This window comes from Podarcis melisellensis (assembly GCF_964234715.1).
Source record: "Podarcis melisellensis genome assembly, chromosome: 1".
NCBI lineage: Eukaryota > Metazoa > Chordata > Lepidosauria > Squamata > Lacertidae > Podarcis > Podarcis melisellensis.
The window spans coordinates 78,886,314-78,908,231 of NC_138528.1; the positions used below are offsets into that span (position 1 = coordinate 78,886,314).

At 43.3% G+C, this 21,918-nt stretch overlaps 1 protein-coding gene across 1 annotated transcript; it reads left to right on the forward strand.

Annotated features, from left to right (window-relative positions):
- The first annotated feature begins 259 nt into the window (after window positions 1-259).
- On the forward strand, window positions 260-19,360 carry LOC309380718 (acyl-CoA (8-3)-desaturase-like). The gene is made up of 12 exons (XM_081930857.1): window positions 260-578; window positions 6,180-6,290; window positions 7,170-7,367; window positions 7,643-7,744; window positions 9,360-9,488; window positions 10,172-10,229; window positions 10,850-10,926; window positions 12,291-12,388; window positions 13,040-13,136; window positions 16,482-16,561; window positions 17,243-17,368; window positions 17,927-19,360. The coding sequence occupies exons 1-12, from the start codon at window positions 357-359 to the stop codon at window positions 17,976-17,978; spliced, it is 1,350 nt and encodes a 449-aa protein (XP_081786983.1). The 5' UTR covers window positions 260-356; the 3' UTR covers window positions 17,979-19,360.
- The last annotated feature ends 2,558 nt before the right edge of the window (window positions 19,361-21,918 follow it).

Here is a 21,918-nt window from a genome sequence, read left to right on the forward strand (position 1 = left end):
GCATTTGTAGATAAAGGCTTTGTTAGAATGGGCTGTAGCTCTTGCACAATGCATAGCTCCAAAGGATAAAGCGTTATGTACGCTGATGTGTTCATTGAATCTCATAAGAAGAATCATGAGCTGACATGACTAGTGAAGGTTGACTCCTATGAAGCATTGCTGAAGAGCAAAATAGGACGGCTCTGAAAGAAAACGCCTGGAGCAATGGAATGGAAAGGGTGGTGTGTGCTGATGACAATAGGTCTCTATAAAAGCAGAGCACAGAGACACAGTTGCACCAACCTTTCCACTGGACAGAGTGGAAGCAGAGTAGTTAGCTGGAAAACTGAGCTGTACGTGCTCAGTGGACGGTCAGGATGCCGCCAGAGTCGGGCACTAGTGTGGGAAAGCCAGAACTTGCCTTGGGTGCCCCACAGTTTTTCACCTGGGAGGAGATAGGACTCCGCACAGGCAAGGGAGAATTCAAGGAGGAGAGATGGCTGGTAATCCGAAGGAAGATCTATGATATCAGCCAATTCCATTTGCGACACCCTGGAGGAACCCGTGTCATCAGCCATTATGCAGGACAAGATGCCACGGTGAGAGCTTTTAGTGGGGCCTGGGGACCCAGAGCATTTGGGAAGAACCATAGCTTAATGGCCAAACATCAGCTTTGTATGCATGATGTCCCGGGTTCAATCTTGGTACTGCCTATTATCTCAGTGGATTTAAAGTAGGAGACATAGAAAAGGTACAGTATCTGCCTGGTTCCCTGGAGAACCACTGCCAGGCAAAAGGGACAGGACTGGGTGAGATGGGCAATGGTTAGACTTAATGTAAGGCAGCCTCAGATGATCATATGATATGGTGCTTACTTGCCAACGTTGTATAATATATGAGGGTGCTAAAAAGATTTAGACTAAGGGAAGAAGCATCTGAAGGGACAGAAAAGGAAATTCCAGAAGTCGCAGGCTGTTCAGAAAAGAATTTGGGTTGTATCTGGGAATGGATGGATGGATGAAACAAGAGTCTACAACTCCTCTTTCAGACATGGAAATGGGGCAAATAGTAGATTAGAACCTTATATAATGTTAGCCTGCTTAAATCCCACAGCATTTCAATCCCAGGGGATTTAAGCAGCCTAATAATGTGTGAGATTGCAACCTTAAGCTTCAAAGCGTCTTCAAAAAATGCGTGCTCAGAAGCACCACCTAAATTTTGTCCGGGTGATATTCTAGTGGATATGAGGGGTTTTCCTCAGACAAAATATCAATAACGCTGGGGAGCCTCGAGGAGTTTCAGAAACATCAGTGAGATCTCTCAGGTTTGGGTGGGTGGGTGGGTGTGGTTTCTTGTTAAGTTATGCTTAGGATTTCATATTTCTCTATTTGCACAGCCTTATACTCTCACAATAGCTTCCCAACCAAATTCATTCAGTGGTGTTTTCAGTGAAGTTGAAATTCATAAAGCACTGCCTATGATCAAAGGTAGCCTAAGAAAAGGCTATTTGGGTGGCATTCAGCTAAGCTTTATTCAGGGTAGACCCAATGAAATTAATGAACATGACTAGTTAGGTAAATTAATTTTAGTGGGTCTACTTGGTGAGTTTGAAAGAAAACTTGTTTTCATTGAGCATTCTTGGTAAGCGGCATAATTTATGTCTTTTCATCTGCAGCTTGTTTTTTTTTATAAAAAAAAATAAATCCAATAAAGCAGGAAAATGAATGGGGATACCTTGATGAATTAAAGTTAGCACTGATAACATTTTGTTCGTGGTATGCAGCACACCTTTGAAATTAATCTCAAAAGAAATAACTAATAGTTTATTTCTGTTGCTAAAACGATGAGCATTATAACAACCAAAAATAGCATTCATGTTGGAAATGGCATAGCACCTGGACATGACCTAGATGTTTCTTAATCTCCTTTGATTGATTGCTTTTATTTCTATGATGCTTTTCATTCAAATGAATCTCAAAGTGGATTACAAACAATAAAAAGCCAATGACATAATAGAACATCACAAATACAGCATAAAACACAAAATTAACAAATCATCAATAAAACAATTACACGCTATAAAACACTATTCAAAAAGCAGCAACTAAGAAATAAGCTAAGCATCACAACTACATCAGAAATCATTATGTAATTATTATGTGCATCCTAGAAGCTTGTTCTGTGACCTACGCTAAACTGTCTGTCCCTGCCAATAATGACTTGCTTTTGGAATCATGCCTACCTTCGGATGGCTCTGCTGTGTTTGACCCGACTTTGTCTCATGACTCTGGTTATTGGACCATGCCCACACTTGGACTGCCTCACTATGCTTGATGATCCACTGAATTAAATAGGAACTATGCAATTGTTCCCTTGTTCAGACTAGCAGGCAAGCAAGCTCTAATCATTTTTATAGAGAAAAAGGTGCGCCACACGACTTGTTCTGGCCTATGTATTCTTAACATTGACTCACTGCTGGTCTAGCTGGATCAGAGTTCTTCTTCTCCTCTGTAGATCACTTGTAGCCGAGTAAGATTGTCTTCCATGAACACGGTCTTAACAGTGAGTCCGTAAGTGACTGTGGAGGCCAATTCTGGATCCACATGTCCTTCCACAGTGGGGACATAGGTTTCTGGGAGGGAGTTGATCATGGTGTGGATTTGCCAAGTGTGCCTTCCTTTTAGCATGTTTCTCCCTTGCGACCGGAGTTTGAGTGTCTTCAAAGCCCATGACACCTTTGGTAAAGGCTGTTCTCCAATTGGAGCGCTTGCAGGCCAGTGTTTCCCAGTTGTCGGTGTTTATACTACATTTTTAAAGATTTGCCTTGAGAGAGTCTTTAAACCTCTTTTGTTGACCACCAGCACGCTTTCTATTTTAAGTTCGGAATAGAGTAGTTGCTTTGGAAAATGATAACCAGGCATCTGAACAACATGACCAGTCCAACAAAGTTAATGTTGAAGGATCGTTGCTTCGACTCTGGTGATCTTTGCTTGGCATTAGTTTGCCCGTCTTCCCAGTTGACATGTACAATTTTTCAGCTATACTGTTGATGGAATATTTCGAAGGAGTTGGAGATGGCGTTTATAAGTGGTCCATGTTTCACAAGCATACAGTAAGGCTGGTAGTAAAATAGCTTTGTAAACAAGCGTTTTGGTTTCCCTGTGAATGTCCCAGTCCTCAAGCACTCTGCACTTCATTTGGGAGAAAGCTGCACTCACAGAGCTCAGGCGATGCTGGTTTTGACATCAATGTTGGTCCTTGTGGAAAGAAACTGCCCAGGTAGGTGAAGTGATCAACATTTTCCAATGCTGCACCATTGAGTTGGATTTGTGGTGCCGCAGACAGGTTGTTTTGTGCTTGTTGGTGCAGCACTTTGGGTTGGTTTTTTGTTTTTTGTTTTTGATGTTGAGCAATAAGCCAAGCTTTTTGTAAGCTTCTGTGAAGATATTTAGGATGGTTTGGATTTCATCCTCTGAGTCTACATGCACCACGTTGTCATCAGCATACTGAAGCTCTATGACAGAAGTTACAGTAACCTTACTCTTTGCTTTCAGCCTGCTCAGATTAAAGAGCTTTCCATCTGTTCGATATATGATTTCTACTCCAGAGGGAATAGAACTTTTAAGAGTTTTTAGATTTGAGTTATGGTGCACAGAACAAGTCTGTCACTGACTGATGCTCCTCAGATGCCAGGATCAAAAATGGTTGCCACCAGTGCATCTTTTTTTGTGGGTACTCAAGTGTATATACCCTTTTTCTAGAAGAAAAGTACTAATTAAAAATGTGGCACTTGCTTAACAACTTCATGGTGAGTGCTGGCACCCTTTCTCTAGAAGAAAAGGACAAATTGCAACCTGTTCATCATGTTTAGGGACAATTGAGCCCAATAACTGTTGCTACAACCCCCCTCCAACCATTTATCTGAATAGCTTCCAAAACAATTTAAACCAGAAGTCATCAGGTTGTCTTTTTCCCTCTGCATCTTTGAGGAGGGTAGAAAAGATGAAGAATGTGACCATTAATAGTCCTCGTGTTTAAGTTCCTTTCACTCAGACCAAGTGGGAAGGTTGAAAGCAGTTCACTTGCAGTCCACAGGACAGGGCAAACTGGAATGGAGAAGAAAATCTAAGTCCCCTGAAAGATATATTCTCCTCCACACAATTCCTAAATGCAGAGCGCCACAGCCACACAGGACCATGACAGTTAGTCATGCACAAACTCCCACAACAATAATCTCGTCACAGCACATGAGGAAATGCCCTAACTACATCTCTGGCTTCTGGGGTCTTCCCAGCATTGCACCAGACTCTGCTTTTCTCAGCCATGCAAACCAAATCAGTGGAGGACCTGGCTTGGCTGAGCTTGAGAGACCCAGCATATATCTGGGTACACCAGAAGGCAAAGTTCAGTACCCCAGCAACTTTGAAACAGAACCATGTTGCTTGTGAACTGCACGAGAAAATCAATATGCTGTACTCCTTTTTGAGAAGTCATCTGAATAAGAAAAGTATTGTATTTTTTTTCAAGCTGTAAAGAGGTTCAGTATTTGTTTAGAGTCTTTTGCCATCTTCGACCCGGGCTCTCTATACTGGCTCTTTGGGGCAAGAAGCAGCACATGAATAGAATGGAAGTCTACACTGATTTTGTGGCAAGAAATCAGCAGTTGTCTTTGCTATGGATCTTGCGGCTCGGGGGCTTGATTTCCCTGCTGTGAATTCGGTCATTCAGGACACAAAATACTCACATTCACAGAGTTGGCAGAAGAGCCTGGTACAAAGAAGGTGAGGAAACTCTCCCTGTGCTGCTTTCTTTGGAGGAAAAGTTTTGCTCCCTTAAATCCGCCTCTGCTGGATGTTCAGGTGTGAGAGTGAGAGTGCAAAAATGCAGCTGGTTAATTTTAGAAGCTGGAGTTAGTGGTCTTGCTTTGGGTGGTGGGGAGAGGGGTTTTTAGACAGCCATCCTTTAATGGATGCATCCACACCCAGTTCTGACTCTGTTTGAGAGAGAATAAGATCGAAAGAGTATAGCGTAGGGTGTGTGTGATAATCTTGAGATAGCCAGCACCCCTCATTACTTCCCTGGACATCTCCCTGTTTCACCTCTAAGAGAGAGTCAGAGACAGAATGGTGTGGCTCTAGCCCTAACTATTGCTGATATGCCAGCCCAGAAACAAATGTCCCCAAGGGAATGCAGAAGAAAAAAAAGCATTTCCCAACTGTTATCTTTACCCTAGTCTTGGAGTGCTTGGACTTACGGAATGATAACAGCAGCACACCCACACTTGAGAGAGGGAGGTATCAGCAAACTCAGGAAACTCAAGTGGGGGGGAGAGAATTGTGTGGGGGACCACTAATGAGAACCAGCACCAGCGGGAAAATTCTGTATGGAGTGGCCTTCATATGTGACTTATTTGACTTAACAGTGAACGGGTGAAATGTATGTCACTCCCATTGTGTCACTGGGATTTTCTTTCATCATACATCTGCAAGAGGGAATTGCCCAAAGTTACACACACCCCAGGCAAAATTCTCAGTATGTTGTCCTTTCTTAAGCTTCTCTTTATTTTTTTCACCTACTTTACCTCCATTCTCATTTCTCTCAGTCTTTCACAACAGTTCCTCCCCCTCATTTTACTGCTAATTCCACTAATTTACAGCAAATTCCACTGTCAAACAGCTCTTACTGTCAGGAAGTTCTTCCTAATGTTTAGGTGGAATCTTCTTTCTTGTAGTTTGGATCCATTGCTCTGTGTCCACTTCTCTGGAGCAGCAGAAAACAACAGTTTTCCTCCCCCTCATTTTACTGCTGCTTCTTCCCCCACCCCTCACTGGCCCACAGAGGTCCTGTTACTTCCTCTTCCAAATGTCAAGTCGTATCTCCTTCCTTGTTCAGAATTTGTATTTATTTATTTAATAAAAATTATACACCACTTGACTGTTTTTTAAAAAAATAAAAAACCCTGATTGTACCTCCCTCCCCGCTCTTGACTCCCAATCCCAGCTGTCCAATGAACTGTAATTCCAAAATCACCCATCAGCCTGCATCACTGAGACTATCGGCCCTCAAGGAAGAGAACCAGCCAGCACCTTGTATCATTTGTTGCGGAGCTCAAAACAAACCTCCCAGAATATCAGCTCCTTCACTTCAGCATAGCAGCCTCCTCCGTTTTACACCCTATTTTGTTCTCTCTGTGGTTTTAGGATGCTTTCACCGCTTTCCACAAGGATGAGGACTTAGTCAAGAAATACCTGAGCCCCCTACTAATTGGGGAGCTGGCACCTGATCAACCCAGCTGTGAACCAACCAAAAATGTGAGTTTCCCTCGCAACTTTCTTTTAAGGATATGTGGTGTGGCCAGCCTCAAGACATTTTGCTGCCTGGGAGGAAGGATAAGATGGCACCCTCTCCATTACACATACTGAATATTGCTGGTCTGGAATCTGACCCATAGCTTCAGTGCTGGTGATGCTGGTGTCAGGACAGTGTCCATCGTCACACCTGAGACCAGCAGGATATCTTAAGTAGGCTGCATGACATACACAGTTTTGTTTTGTTTTCTGATAAAGGGGAGTTGCTGGGGGACTTAGGAGGAAGTCCGCTACTGTCCTCCTTCACCAACTCTGCCTAATGGTAGGAATAATGCTGTAGATAACAAATACAGGAAATATACAGTAGCTTGCAACTACAATTCTGTAACATGCTTAGCACATGTTCTAGTTGTGGCACCTAACTGGGTGTAGGCCTCCCTTTGTGACCCTATAACCTTGTTCTCAACATCTTAAGTAATTGTGTCCTAGTGATCACTGAAGAATAGAAAACACACACTGGGCATGTGATTTTTCATGATGCTGCAGAAGCTCAGTATTTCAAATTATTAGAATGTAGCCAGCTGTCCTTTTGCAGACAATCCAAGCTACAAAGGCGCCTACCCCTATGGAGAATCTGCTTGCTACAGCTTCCTCTTCATCCCTCACTGAAATGAAGATGGGGAGATAGTGGAGATGGGATTGTTTGCTTTTTCAACCTGTCCCTGGTTAGACACTGAGTTAAAGGAGATCCCCTGGTCTCACAGTCCCCCTGCTGGCTGGGTGCCTTCCAGAGTATGTTTCTGTGAGTAAGTCTGTTCCACACGCAGTCTGCATCATATATAACCACAGATAAGAGATATTAACTTTAGGCACCTCTCACAGGCAATGCTGGTCAATGATTTTCATGAGCTGCGCACCACAGTGAAGAGGATGGGACTCCTACAACCTCGTTTTCTCTTCTTCGGCTTCATGTTTCTGCATGCTTTCCTGCTAGATACTGCATCCTGGCTGACTATCTGGTATTTAGGAGTATCTTGGGTGCCCTTCCTTGTTGGTGTGGCACTGTTCACCATTGCACAGGTAATGTATTTGTGTCATGAAGATCTCTGGGGTGTTTCTCAGCACCTCCAGGATCAATGAACTGATTTATGATTCATAGCATTCTCCCTAGCCACAATGCTGGAATTTTATTGTGTCAGTAGAATTTCAGCCTCTTTGTTGGCGTTCTGGTCAATAAATTAGCACTGATGCTCCTGAGTTTATCATGTAAAGCAGTAGCAGAATTCTTCACCATTTCTCAAATATATGGTGCCATACTGCATCACATTGTCCTAGCATTGTTTTTTGCCTTCCAGATCCAGTATGCATTTTTACAACATGATCTTGGGCATCTTTCAGTCTTTCAGAAGGCCAAGTGGAACAGGCCATTTCACTTCATTGTGATGGGAATATGTAAGGTAAAATGATATGCAAATAGATACAATGACAATGTCCCAATAGCAGTGCCCTCTTTGCACTTCACTGGGGGAAGAAGGATCATTTCTTGGGCTTGTCTGGTGTGATGATAACAAGGATAATGAAAATAACATTGATGATATGATGTTTCAAGCATTCAGTGTGCTTCAGATATGGGATCTCACTCATTCCTACAACAACTCTATTAGTATTGCCTCAGTCCATACTCAGGGGGCAAAGTGATGAAAAGCATGGTTTAAGGCTTAGTGGCTTCATGATTTTGGTGAGATTTGAACAGCTTGCTACACAACACCAGCTATTGGGGCTAAAAGACTCTGGTGAAGGACTATGGCAACTCTTTCCCCTCACTTTGGCAGTAAGGGGGCTCTTTAGAATACATCAGTTCATCATGGCTAAAGAATAATTTGGGTACTACCTAGCAGTGGATCCTGGTTCACTAGGAAGTAAAGAACAAATAAAGTCAAGCTACTAAATAAGCACTACGTATCTCTGTAACGTAGATATCGTCTTAAAACTTTACAAGAGTCCTTGGCCAATAGAATACACTGTTTCATGCCACCCTAATCTCTGAGCGGTGCAAGATTCCAGTGATTTCAGGCGCTTACTCAGGGTTCATTTTCCATTTGGAAATGAGGCACAACAGAGACTGTGTTGTCTTTAGGATATATGGTTTATTTACACACATGTATATATAACCTGAGTCTACAATGGAGGGGTTCACAGCATTAGCATCACAAGAGGGTCTTGTTTCTTCCATAGCCACAGCCTTGGATTCAGCATGGCTCTCTCTCTCTCTCCTTGCTGCTTTGCTTTTAGGTCATATCACTGCAAACTCCACTCTAAACTCAGGCCTAGTCCTTCTAACTAACCATGAGTTTGCTGTCTCGCATAGAGCCCCTTTCCTTTGTTTCCCTTAATGGCCTGTCAGCCAGTCGATCACCTCAACACAGGAAGCTGGTCTGGCTTATATTTAAAAACTTGCTGGATCCAGGGAGCACACAGCCATCTAGGCCCAGCAGTGAGTGAGTTGGCAGTATGCCAGGCCAGGGAGATGCTCTTCTGACGTGGAGAGGGCCATTACAGATCTGGAGTCTTCTGTAAGGAAATACATTCAGCTGAGTGAGATAGATGGCACATCTTCCTTACTTCCAAAGTGAAACAATGTAATTCAATGTGTTTTTTATGTTCTACGCTGCTCTGGGATCTTCTGATAAAGGGAGGTATATAAATCGAATAAACAACAACAACAACGGGGGAGGGTTTTTTCCTCCCTCACACACATTATTATTTAGGATCAGAGAGTGAATTTTGAATGCTTGCCTTTAGATTGAAATCTCGGAACTTAATAGTAACTCAACATGGCAGGAGATAAACTCACATGTAATGGTAGGAAATGGGAGGGTACAGGATGGTAAAGTTGTATCATGTGCCCCCGTTTTTGTTTTTTTAAAAATCAGCTGTCGTTGAGCAAATGTATACACCTAAATTTATTAATCTCTTATATTGTGCAATCTTTATACAGCAGGAATGAGTACAGTATGTAGCTCTACCCACGAATTAATGGTATATATGTGTGTGTTTTCATTATGTATGAAGGGTGGACCACCAAGCCAATGGAACTATATGCATAACCAGCATCATGCCAAACCCAACTGCTTCCGCAAGGACCCTGATCTCAATATGCACCCATTTTTGTTCAGCCTGGGAAAGGCACTCTCTGTGGAGGTGAGCAGAAGACCTGGGAGTGACTCAAATCATAGAAAAGGGAACACCATGTTAACAAAATTCATACTCTTAGTGAGCAACCTAGGAAGAAAGGAAGCATGCCATCTCCAGGGAACAGCTTTAGTGTTCCTTCCTGCAGCTCATGTTGTTGATGGGCTGTTTATACCATTAGATTAGTTTCTTATTTTCCTTATTTCTAGATGGCATCTGTTCTGCTCATGACAGGCTGGAGTGGGAGTGCAGAAATGGATATGGCCTTCTGGCCATCCCTCCACATATCCCTTTGACAGGCCAAGCTGTTGGTTACCTGATGGCAGGTGACAGCAGGTGATTTAAAGTTTCAGCTGCAGCTGAAGGAAGAAAGATTCTTTCTTTGTGTCCCTGGATTCAAGCCACAGCTGCGAAGTCATAAGGATGACACGTCACGTGCTTTGTGGTTTGCCCAGAACTGCTTAACAAGCCAACCTCTGATGCCTGGTGGGCTCAATGGTAGAGAACCTCTGGCCTGTAGGCTCCCAAAATAGGGTGCCACCACTGAGAAGACCCTGCTATGTATAATGTCTCCTCCCCAATTGTACTTATTAGAGCTAACACAAGGATCCCTATTGTAACAAATGGAAGTTGGCACTCAGAAAGTTTATAGTTGTCTGCTTAACCACGTTACTTCTCCTCTCCATCTGCAGCTTGGCAAGAAGAAAAAGAAATACATGCCTTACCAGCACCAGCACATATACTTCGCCCGTGAGTGTCCCTGCCATTTTGTTATTATAATAATAATATATTATTTATACCCCGCCCATCTGGCTGGGTTTCCCCAGCTACTCTGGGCAGCTCCCAACAGAATATTAAAAACACAATAAAACTTCAAACATTAAAAACCTCCTTAAAAAGGCTTGCCTTCAGATGTCTTCTAAAAGTCAAATAGTTGTTTATTTCCTTGACATCTGATGGGAGGACGTTCCACAGGGAGGGTGACACTACCGAGAAGGCCCTCTCTGGTTCCCTGTAATCTCAGTTATCATAGTGAGGGAACTGCCAGAAGGCCCCCGGAGATGGACCTCAGGATTATGAATCCGGAAATTGCAACCTTTAGTAAAGCCATGCCTTGTGGTGGATGAGAACAATGGCAATATTATCGGGTGGCATAAATTTTTTTGACAAAAGTTTTAGATGGATGATTTGATGAAAATAGGGAATTCTATTTTAAGTTATTGTTATTGTATTATTATTATTGATATTATTATTATTATATACTACTACTACTATTTGGCCAGTATGACCAGAGATGGATAGATACATAGGCTGTATTGAGTTTGGGTGATTTACATCTTTGTAATGTTCTTGTTTTCTGATTTCACTAGTTTTAGCCCCGTTGACCTTCGTTTTATACGTCCAGTTTGCTGTATTGCGTTTCGCATTTCAAAGGAAAAATTGGTTGGTAAGTCACCTGCATATTTGCAGTGGTTTCTCCTCTGGATAAGTCTATTTGGGGACGGGTATAAGCTAGAGCAGGGGGACGTGGGTGGTGCTGTGGTAAAACCTCAGCGCCTAGGACTTGCCGATCACATGGTCGGCAGTTCGAATCCCCGCGGCGGGGTAGGCTCCCATCGTTCGGTCCCAACGCCTGCCAACCTAGCAGTTCGAAAGCACCTCTGGGTGCAAGTAGATAAATAGGGACCGCTTACCAGCGGGAAGGTAAATGGTGCTCCGTGTGCTGCGCTGGCTCGCCAGATGCAGCTTGTCACGCTGGCCACGTGACCCGGAAGTGTCTGCGGACAGCGCTGGCTCCCGGCCTATAGAGTGAGATGAGCGCACAACCCTAGAGTCTGGCAAGACTGGCCTGTATGGGCAGGGGTACCCTTACCTTTTTTTATAAGACAGAGCAGGAACAGTGGCAGTATGCAGGGAGCGGGGAGAAAGGTAGGGTCCTGACCCTTCCTTTCACTCTCTGGTGCTATCTTATGCTGCTGTGCAGTGAGCTAAGCCAACTGGGAAGACGTCGTTCTCTGCATACCTTGGAAGATCTACATCTCCTATGAGGCAGCTTTGGGCCTGTTGACTATGTAGTGCATCAGGACACCAGAGAAGCAGAGGGAGAGGCAGATCTCCCTCCCCTGCATTCCATGTTGCTCCTGCTGTCATGGGCTGGTAATGCTTTACGGCAGGGGTAGGCAACTTAAGGCCTGGGGGCCAGATGTGGCCCAATCGCCTTCTTAATCTGGCCCATGGATGGTCCGGGAATCAGCGTGTTTTTACATGAGTAGAATGTGTCCTTTTATTTAAAATGCATCTCTGGGTTATTTGTGGGGCATAGGAATTCATTCAACCCCCCCCCAAAAAAAATAGTCTGGCCCACCACATGTTCTAAGAGATGTTGGACCAGTCCATGGCTGAAAATGGTTGCTGACCCCTGAGATTAGTGAGCTTCCCTGGGATCTCTGATTTGAACACCCTCCTAACAAAAAGCTTGGGTGACATCAGCAGATGAGAGGGATAAAAATCCCTTCAATGAATTATTCTGGGAATTCTTTTCACTTTGAAGAGAAATGTGGCTTCCTGTAGAAAATCTACCTGGCCCATCAGATTCAGTCTTGTCCCATCTTGACCATTACTGATCCCCTTCATGCCCTTTCCTTTTTTCATGACAGCATCCCTGGATGTTCTCGTGCATGCAAACAGTGCTCTTCATCCATATTTTGTTATGGCCTTTGTGTTCTCCATAGTTGTTGCATACAGTTAGTAGATCTGAAATGAAGGACCTGGCAACTGTTTTCTAACCTATTCCCCCCCCCCCTTTGGCAGGAGTTTGCTTTCATGATGCTTTACTATGTCCGCGTCTGTCTCATGTATGTTCCTTTAATGGGATTTAAGACCTTCATGGCATACTACTGGTTGGCCAGGTAATAGTTCTTCTGCTTTTTCTGCTCTACAGGCTTTCCTTAATGTATGAGCTGTGTGTTTAGAATACATGCTCTCTTCATGTAGAAACTGGCTCCTACATATGTCAAAGCCTCATACCACAATGACACAAAAGCAGCCCAGGAAGGTGCCTCACAGAAGAGACTGTGCCTCCTCTAGTGGTTACTCTAAACCGGTGGTTTCTAGATGCCCCCACAGCCACCCATGGACCAATTGAAAATTGTTGAGTGTCTTCAAGGACCACTTAATGAACATTCTGCCTGTTGTAATAACTGTAATACTCTGTGTGAGATGCCGAACGGTTTTTAATTTCATTTTTGCAGTCATGTTGCAAAGCACCTGACTGAAGCTTCTGGACCACTGTTCGGAAACCCCTGCTCTAAATGGCTTTTGGTCTCATGCAGGGTTGAGAAACCAGTGGGCCTCTGGATGTTACTGGACTCCAACTCCCATCATTCCATGCTGGCTGAGGCTCATGGGAGTTAGAGTCCAACAGCATGTGGTGGGCTACAGGTTTCCCATCCCTGATCTAGCGATTTCAAAGCAAAATAAAAAGAAGGGTTGTGGCCTTTATGTGTTTACCTTTAGCTTATCTGGATGGTGATTGTTAGCGTTGTTGCTTGTCTGCCTAGGTTCCTAGAAAGCTCTTGGTTTCTCTGGATCTCGCAGATGAACCACATTCCAATGAACATTAACTATGACCAGAATTTAGACTGGGTGTCTGCCCAGGTAAGATAACTACTGCTTTTATCTTCATCTTTCTTTCATATAATAAGCTCATTCCTGAATATATTTGGGGACAGAGAAGGAGACACCTAACAAACCACATCAGCTAAAGCCCTGCACAAGAATTTTGGCTTGTGCAATGGGGCTTTCCCATTCCACCCGCCCCACCCCACATCTCCTGAAATCGGCTCCAGGGGGCTGGGAACAGTGGGCTGGAAGCGGGAGAAGAGGGGAGATTATTCCATTTAGCAAGCTGCAATGCTTGTGCAAACAGAACGTTTGGAAGAGCATCATGCTGAAGTCCACTCTTAGTATCGTATATTAGATGATCACTAGGGCTAGCTGGCTAAATTAGTCCTATTTGTGCCAGCGAGGAGGCCAAGGGAGAATTAGCTATGGGATCCCAGAGTGGGTAATCTTCATAAAAAGGGGAGTGAGAAGAAGGAAGATGAATGAAATTAACCTTTGCCCTCTATTCAGTTCACATTTCAAGTTAACCTACCTAATTTGCATTTTCTGAAACAATAGGAAAACCAAAAAAGTCATCTTTCAAAATCCACACTTTTCTGAATTTTTCAATGCAGTTCTCCCGCCGAATAATGGTTACAAAAGTGAATTTACTGGGATAAAAGTGTCCATTAAAAGGCATGTGTTCATGAAAATAACATATAAAACTGCCTCATATTACAGGAAATTGCATTGCAAAATGTGTATATTAAGTAGAATTGCATACAAATGTGAATATTAAGAGAAATTTGTATTAAAATGCTGGTGAATGTTGTAACCTGCCTTGGAACCTTAGGGTGAAGGGTGGGTTAATAATAATAATAATACGGGCAACTCTCAATGTTTCCAGGGGTTATGCTCCAGGGATTGTGCATAAAGCCAAAATCGTGTATTGTCAAAACACAATGACTGGTGGAATTGCCAAAGTCCCCCCCCCACCCAGATGTCCACCTTCTTTCTACCCCTTTTTGAATTATATATATATATATGGAAGAACAAAAAGCTGAATGTGCACAAGTTAAATGCATGTAAGTTACAAGTTACCTGTAGGTTGCAAGTTACCTAAATGGCCTCGGCCCAGTATACCTAAAGGAGTGTCTCCACCCCCATCATTCTGCAGCCTCCCAGAGTAGCTGGGGAAGCCCAGTCAGATGGGCAGGGTATAAATAATAAATTACTACTACTACTACTACTATTACTACTATTATATTATGGGACAGGCTGCTGGGTCTGGGCAATGTATTGATACATCACCTAGGACTGGTTTGGGAGCCAGAGTGCGATGGCGCCTTCACCTGGCAGTATATCATGGATGGGGCTTGCCTGCACCTGAATCATTCTTCTGCCACCACCTGGCGGAAGAAACAACCTGCATTGGCCCTGGCCCTGTGAGGCACCCAGGTGAAATTGCCACCGCTCCCACCAAGGGAACTGAGGTGGTTTCACCTGGTGCCTTGTGGGGCTGGGACCATTGCAGCTTGTTCCTCTGCTTTTCAACATTGCGATGTATGCAGTGGTACCTCGGTTGTCAATCGCTTTGAAAGTCGAACATTTCGGCTTTTGAACGCTGACAACCCGGAAGTGAATGTTTCCGTTTTCTGAAAGTTGAATGTTTCTCCTGAGTCACGTTTCTCCATTTTTTTCAATGGGTTTTGCCCACCGCCCATTGCGCCTCGGTTGTCAAACGTTTCGGAAGTTGAACAGTCTTCCAGAACAGATTACATTCGACAACCGAGATACCACTGTATTGTGATGTTTGGCTGGTGATACACCGCAATGTTGGAAAGCTGACAACACCCAGCCCTACAGGCTGCATTGCAAATCCTTCCTTTCCATTGTCTACTAAGGCCCATAATTTGGCCAATAAAGATAGGGACCATAAGATCATAGAGACACTAATGCCAGATTAACTTTGTTTTCTGACCTGACACAAGCAGAGAAGGAGAAAGTGTGGACAAGAGGGAAGGATAGCTTGTGGTACTAATCTTGTTTCTTAATAGCCAGTTATTTATCATCTTGCTTGCTCCCTAAGGTTAAGCAAATGCCAAATCTTTATGTTGTGGTTTACCCATACAACTAACAACAACAACAACAACAATAATTTTTTTATTTATACGCCCCCCTTCCTGGTTCAGAAAACTGGGCTCAGGGCAGCTAACAACAAATTAAAACACTTAATTGTGATACAAAAAACCCAGCATAAAATACAGTATAAAAGCGAGAATAACAATAAATTCAAAGATCAAAAATCAAATCCAATAAATCCATCCAATAAACATTAGATGATCACTAGGGCTAGCTGGCTAAATTAGTCCTATTTGTGCCAGCGAGGAGGCCAAGGGAGAATTAGCTATGGGATCCCAGAGTGGGTAATCTTCATAAAAAGGGGAGTGGGAAGAAGGAAGATGAATGAAATTAACCTTTGCCCTCTATTCAGTTCACATTTCAAGTTAACCTACCTAATTTGCATTTTCTGAAACAATAAGAAAACCAAAAAAGTCATCTTTCAAAATCCACACTTTTCTGAATTTTTCAATGCAGTTCTCCCGCCGAATAATGGTTACAAAAGTGAATTTACTGGGATAAAAGTGTCCATTAAAAGGCATGTGTTCATGAAAATAACATATAAAACTGCCTCATATTACAGGAAATTGCATTGCAAAATGTGTATATTAAGTAGAATTGCATACAAATGTGAATATTAAGAGAAATTTGTATTAAAATGCTGGTGAATGTCCATGAGGATTTTTTCAAAATAAAAATCACAAACTGATGTGGAAATAAGGGAAACTGAACTTAAGAGTGAGAAAATAAGAAACAGAAAGAAACCAAAATTGGTTTCACCTATTCCTACTTCCCAGTGCAATTAATTCATTGTGTGTGGCTATAACAAATTGCAAATGTGTTGATCAGTGGCTCTTAACGCTTAAATAGATCTATTTGGTGCACTTTGCGGTCACCAATAATATAGTGGAAATAACAGAGGAACAAGGGAAAGAGTCCAAAGTTTCTCTGAAGTTTCTTCAACCTGCTACAGAGAAAACACACTTTCCAGTTGAAAAACAACTTGCCTCTTCAGCAGTGCAAGCACCAAAGTTCCACAGTGTACATAGTTCTCCACTCGTGATTATAGCCTATTTTCATCATGGTCACACAACACAGATGCAGTTGTTGAGTTCAGAAGTTTTTTTAGTGGCCTCACATGCGGTACCAACAAGGAAAAGAAACCCACAAAGAACAATTAAAAACAGTAGTATGCAGTACAACAAAGATTAAATGAAGGAATATGGTGTGTTGAAAATGAAAGAAGTGGGATTCAGCACGTTCCTCTTTCTCACTTAGCTTGCAGCAACGTGTAATGTGGATCAATCCCTGTTCAATGACTGGTACACAGGACACCTAAACTTCCAGATTGAGCACCAGTGAGTAAAAATATACCCTTTTATGAATGTATGTGGGAGAGCCCCTAATGGAACTGATGGGCCACCCCCAAATCCTGAATGTTACTTCGCACCTGGAAAGACAGGTGGTGGCCAGGAGTGCTTTTTGCACTGCTTAATAAACTAAAAATTTAATAGGTTAAACCAGCCTTGGACAGCCAAATACTCTCCAACATTTTGAAGCCAAAATCCAGGGCGCCATCTACCCAGAGGCCATCTTCCTGTCTTTTATCACAAGAACATAGCGGTTCATTTCAGTTGCCAGGATCTTATGTGATTTTGCTCCACGGTTACCCCCCCAAACCCCCCCCCACTTTTCCCGGGCACAATACCCAAAAATGTGTGTTCTGGGGCACAGTGTAAGATCACAGCCCCAGAAAAAGTGCTTTTTTTCAGGGGAAAATCATGCCGCAAAATCACACAAGAGCATAGCAGCCAAAATGGCCGCCATTCTCTCATGATAAAAAATGGGATGTTCCTGTTTTTCAGGGACACTTGCATGGTACACAGCCACGTTATCTGGGGCTGGTGGAAGTTGTAATCCTAAACATCTGGAGGGGACCAGTTCATGGAAGGCTGAACTGGGCAGGACTGGGATGATTTTGGCTCACTTAAGGTTCTCTGCTAGCTGCTTGACCCCATTTATCCCTCTTTTCAACACAGCCTTTTCCCAACGATGCCTCGCCACAATTATTGGAAGGTCGCTCCTCTGGTGAAATCCCTCTGTGCTAAGCATGGCATTGAGTACCAATGCAAGCCCTTGCTCACAGCTTTTGCAGATATATTGCAGTAAGTGTCAATTAACTGAAGGAGGATCAGGGAGGTAGGATCAATTGGGGAGTGGGGGAAATCTTACTGGGCTTGGAGCCTACATGTAAAGTGGAAACAATAAACAGCTTATTCCAGTCAGATCAAGTGCCTGAACAGTTTTCAGTGGGTCCCACTTGCAACCCTGTCTCAGCAAGGTTAAAAATGACTGTCAGGCCCCCCCCCCAAAAAAAACTTTAAGCAATGCTTAAAGGTTGCAAAGTTGGCTCTGTGATACATGTTCCTACATGGCTGTGGAGCAGCAGAAGCTCCAGGGAAGTTAGCCTTGAGGTCTGAGGATGATGGGAGAGCCACATCCTTAGGCCAGGAGGGTACAGAAGGGGTTTCCGAAGTTTTCCCTCCCCAAGTTGGGCAACCTGTGATTTGTCCAAGTCTGAATCCCCCTCAGTCAGGGCAATGCTGTGACCCAGATTTAGAGGACATGACAGACAGCAGCACTGGTAGGGTATGGAAGAGATAACTCTTGTGAAATGTTGCTGTCTGTGATTCATGAGGCCATTTCCCCCTTTCCTTCTGCAGTTCTCTGAAGAAGTCAGGGGAGCACTGGCAAGACGCCTATCTCCATGCATAAGAAGAGGAGGGTCCTCAGGAATGAATCTTCTCCTGCCACCATCTGATGCTGCTGGGAAAATGGAAAAAAGCAGCCTTGGAAAGCATAGCTTTGAGTGGGGATTAGCTAGATCCTAATGAAACTGTGAATGGGTGTTTTTCTCTTTCTTTTGCACAGGCATGGGTGAGCTGAACCTGGGACATTTAGCTCTAGAAACTTTGAGAAACTCCAAAGAGACTGGAAAAGGCAAATCAGTGCAGAGGGTACTTTGCTTTTAGCGTTTTAATCAGCCTGCATAGCAACAGATACACCACTGACACAGCAGCTGATCAGCCTCAAGCCACTCTGGGTGCATCCATCCCGAAGCTTTCCTTCTGCAACCAATCCTTGGGAAGACTTTGCATGGATAATCCTTTCAGAATGACATGTTCTAGACAGATACACTCTCCTGGCCCTGATCCACCAAGTTACATGACCTCAGGAGCACCACAGTGCCTTGCAATTCAGTTTGCCCAATAACAAATGTGTTGACACAGGGCTAGCACTTAAATGACAGGTCATGTCAAGGATACCATGTAGAATGCACTCAGTTTCCATACCTCAAACATTCTGCCCAAACCAAATTAAAACACATTCTTCTTTTGGGGCACAACCTCCTCTCCTTCAGGCAGGTAACATTACTGAACTAAGGCAGGCTCATAAATGACTTGTTGCTGTATAGTAGCGAAGACCTACTGACTCTTACAGAGAAGCTGTCCCTGATATGCAGTGTAAGCCAGGAGCAGAGGACGCTTTGTGTTCATTTGCCTTTTTTATTTTAAGTGTGGGGTATCTGATGGAGAATTTGCACAGTTGGAAAATCTGGGAAATCTGCTTTTTTAAAACAAAAGCCATATCTACTTGGGGATGCCAGGAATTATTAAAAACCATAGCCTTTGCCATTTTCTTGATAAGAGGTGCATTGCTTCTTAAGCATGAAGAAAGGCCTGTGGAGAAGATCGGGGACAACGTTAGTTTTGGAGACCTTCTATGCTTGCATGTGAGATGTCCTGGTGATGGATCCAGCTCTTGGTCCCCCAGTGGCTGCATGCTGCTTCTCCAGAGCATCAACCTGGACACTGAGGGCACAAACTAAGGCCATGTGTTTGGGCCTTGCCCAAAGCCACTAAGAACTTCTGCTCTTGATAGTGCATCACTCTGTTGTATGTAAGAGTTCCATGGTTATCAGTAAATGAAGTCACATGATGTAAATATGACTGCCATAACCACGTGTAAAAGTGGATTCAATATTCATCACATCCAGTAATGAATCAGGACCTGTGGCTGCTATTTAAATGCATAACAGTGCTTTGATACTTTGTAATCATGAAACAATTTCCTATTTCAATGAAACAGAATATTCATGAGCAGTTGCATGTGGTTTTTGTTCTTCAAACTATCTATTTAAAACTGATTTGAGGGCATGTGTGATGGATTTATGTTTCATCAAGTTAATCTTCCTATTAAATTATGAAGCACCATTCATGTTGAATGAATCCTGTCAAACAATGCAACCTTTTCCAGTAATTGTATTGGGAACTCCTGCCAAAAATGTTCTCTTGTTCAATCACATTGCCCTCCTTTGCAACATCATGTAGCCCAAATCGGATTGACTCTGCTACGTGGCACCATTCCAGTCAAGTTGTGATCCCTGCCTGGCTGAATCATACATCAGATAAGCCACGAAAGATGGAAAAGAAGCCAAAACAGGCAGCAGTTAGAAAAACAATGGCTTCACAGGGTTAAAAAAGAGTATACACTCCCATAATCCAAGCCGTTTCAAACATTTGTTATAAAAAAAAAAAAATCACTCCCTGTGCACACCACAGATTCAGATATCCAAAACCAATGGAGATCATTGAATCACTCTGCATCCATTCACCTAACAAACCATTTCCTGAAAACAAATTGTGTTCGGATAGCAGGACATTTAGAAACAATTCTGTATTTAAAAAACACTTTAAATAGTTCCAGTACAGATTTATGCCCTCTCAGTTCTTGTTTGGGTACTTTGAACTTGCTATGTTTCCTCTCCACCTTCAGCAATTGCTATCCCCACCCCCCAAAACAACTCCATATTATTTTTAAGATTAATATGCCCTGGTTCTTCTCAACATTTCCTGCTCTTCTTCATAATCTTGGGCTGGACAAGGGTGTCCCCTTCCTAAGACTCTGAAGAAAAAGAATGCAATCTAGATGACTCTGGCTAGGTACTCATGTCAGCAGCTACAGGGGAGAGGAAGGCAGCTGGAACCAACAGCAGTCACAGCTGCATTTACAGTCGGATCCTGTGAATATTCTCCCAATGCATTAAATGTGTGCAGTGCTAGATCACCAAATAGCCAGAGAAGGCACTGGCCTATGGGCCCCCCACTTTTTAAGTGCCCCGCAATACCTGATCTTGAAAGAAAATTGCAACCAAGCCTTATTAGTTCAATGCTATCCCACTAGGGTGGAGGGTCCCAAGATTTCGACTGCCCAGGGACCTCCCCAGGCCCAGAGTTTAATCCAGTTGTGTGTGTGTATGCATGCAGACCTATAAAAGGAGGGTGGCGTTTTCTTTTTCAGTCGCACCAACTTGCAGACCCTCCAAGTGTCCCTATTTTCCACGGATATTCCTGGATTTACTGAAGCTGTCCCAATTTCTGATTTGATCCCAGTATGCCTCGCTTTTAATTGGGAGTCTCCATTTTCATCAGAGAAATGTTGGCATGTATGCATCTTGCTCTTTTCTCACTCTCTTGTCCTTCCCCATCTTAGTTCTTCTGAATCATGGGGTTAGGGGTGTCAGCGAGCTCCAGTTAATAGAAATAGTGGCTTAAAGCGGTGCTTTAAGAGGAGGGAGGAGGGATGAACAGTTGTTTGCTGAAGTTGGAGCTCTCCTCCACCTTCTAGTTTGCAAGCACCATCTCCTATGCAGTCGTGAGTAGATTCCTTTTCCTGAGAGGTCCCTCATACACTGTACAGTGGTACCTTGGTTTGCAACTGTTTTGGATTACAGTGGTACCTTGGGTTACATACGCTTCAGGTTACATTACATACACTTCAGGTTACAGATTCCGCTAACCCAGAAATAGTACCTCAGGTTAAGAACTTTGCTTCAGGATGAAAACAGAAATCGCACGGTGGCAGCAGGAGGCCCCATTAGCTAAAGTGGTGCTTCAGATTAAGAACAGTTTCAGGTCAAGAACGGACCTCCGGAGTGAATTAAGTACGTAACCAGAGGTACCACTGTACAACCATTTTGGATTACAACCACGTCAAACCCGGAAGTGCATGTCCCTTTTTTCGGATTACAACCCATTTTTTAAAAATTACAACCCTTGGGGGGGAGGCCCCATTGGCGAAAGCGCGCCTTGAGTTACAGCCTGTTTTGGTTTACAACCAGACCTCTGGAACGGATTATGGTTGTAAACCAAGGTACCACTGTATCTGACTTAAAACAGTAAGTAAAGATGAAAGACATCTTTTGGAGGCCCACTATGTGGCCTGCCTGTGTGTGCTTTAAATTAGTATGCACCCACACAATTTCTTTTTTAAAAAGTTAGTTCTATTCTTTCTGGGTCTGACAACAGGCATCAAGAATCAGGAGCGGCTGTATTAAAAAAAATAAGCTTTATTTAGAGGAATAAAGTCCTCAGATTGCCAAGCCCTTAACATTAAGGGAGTGTCAACAAATCACAAGCTCTTCCATTACAGTTGTGCTATTTTTTGTGACATAGCAGGAAGGAAATAACAAAAATAAATAAAAGCAAGTGTCTAAAGCACATGACAAAAAGGATTGCAGCATCAACATCAAAGCCCATGCATTTGTATGGGGAGGAGGCACTCAAGGCGATAGAGCGACTGCTTTGCATGCAGAGCATCCCAGGTTCAATTCAGGTCAGAGTGCAGAAGCTTCCAGGCATCTCCAGGTAGGGCT

What these genes read in the sequence shown, in the direction of transcription:
- LOC309380718 (XM_081930857.1), top strand. Translation starts at nt 357, where the DNA reads ATGCCGCCAGAGTCGGGCACTAGTGTGGGAAAGCCAGAACTTGCCTTG. An exon ending in AACTTCCAGATTGAGCACCA is followed by an intron (nt 16,562 to 17,242) that starts GTGAGTAAAAAT and finishes TTTTCAACACAG; the next exon opens with CCTTTTCCCAACGATGCCTC. An exon ending in GCTTTTGCAGATATATTGCA is followed by an intron (nt 17,369 to 17,926) that starts GTAAGTGTCAAT and finishes TTCCTTCTGCAG; the next exon opens with TTCTCTGAAGAAGTCAGGGG.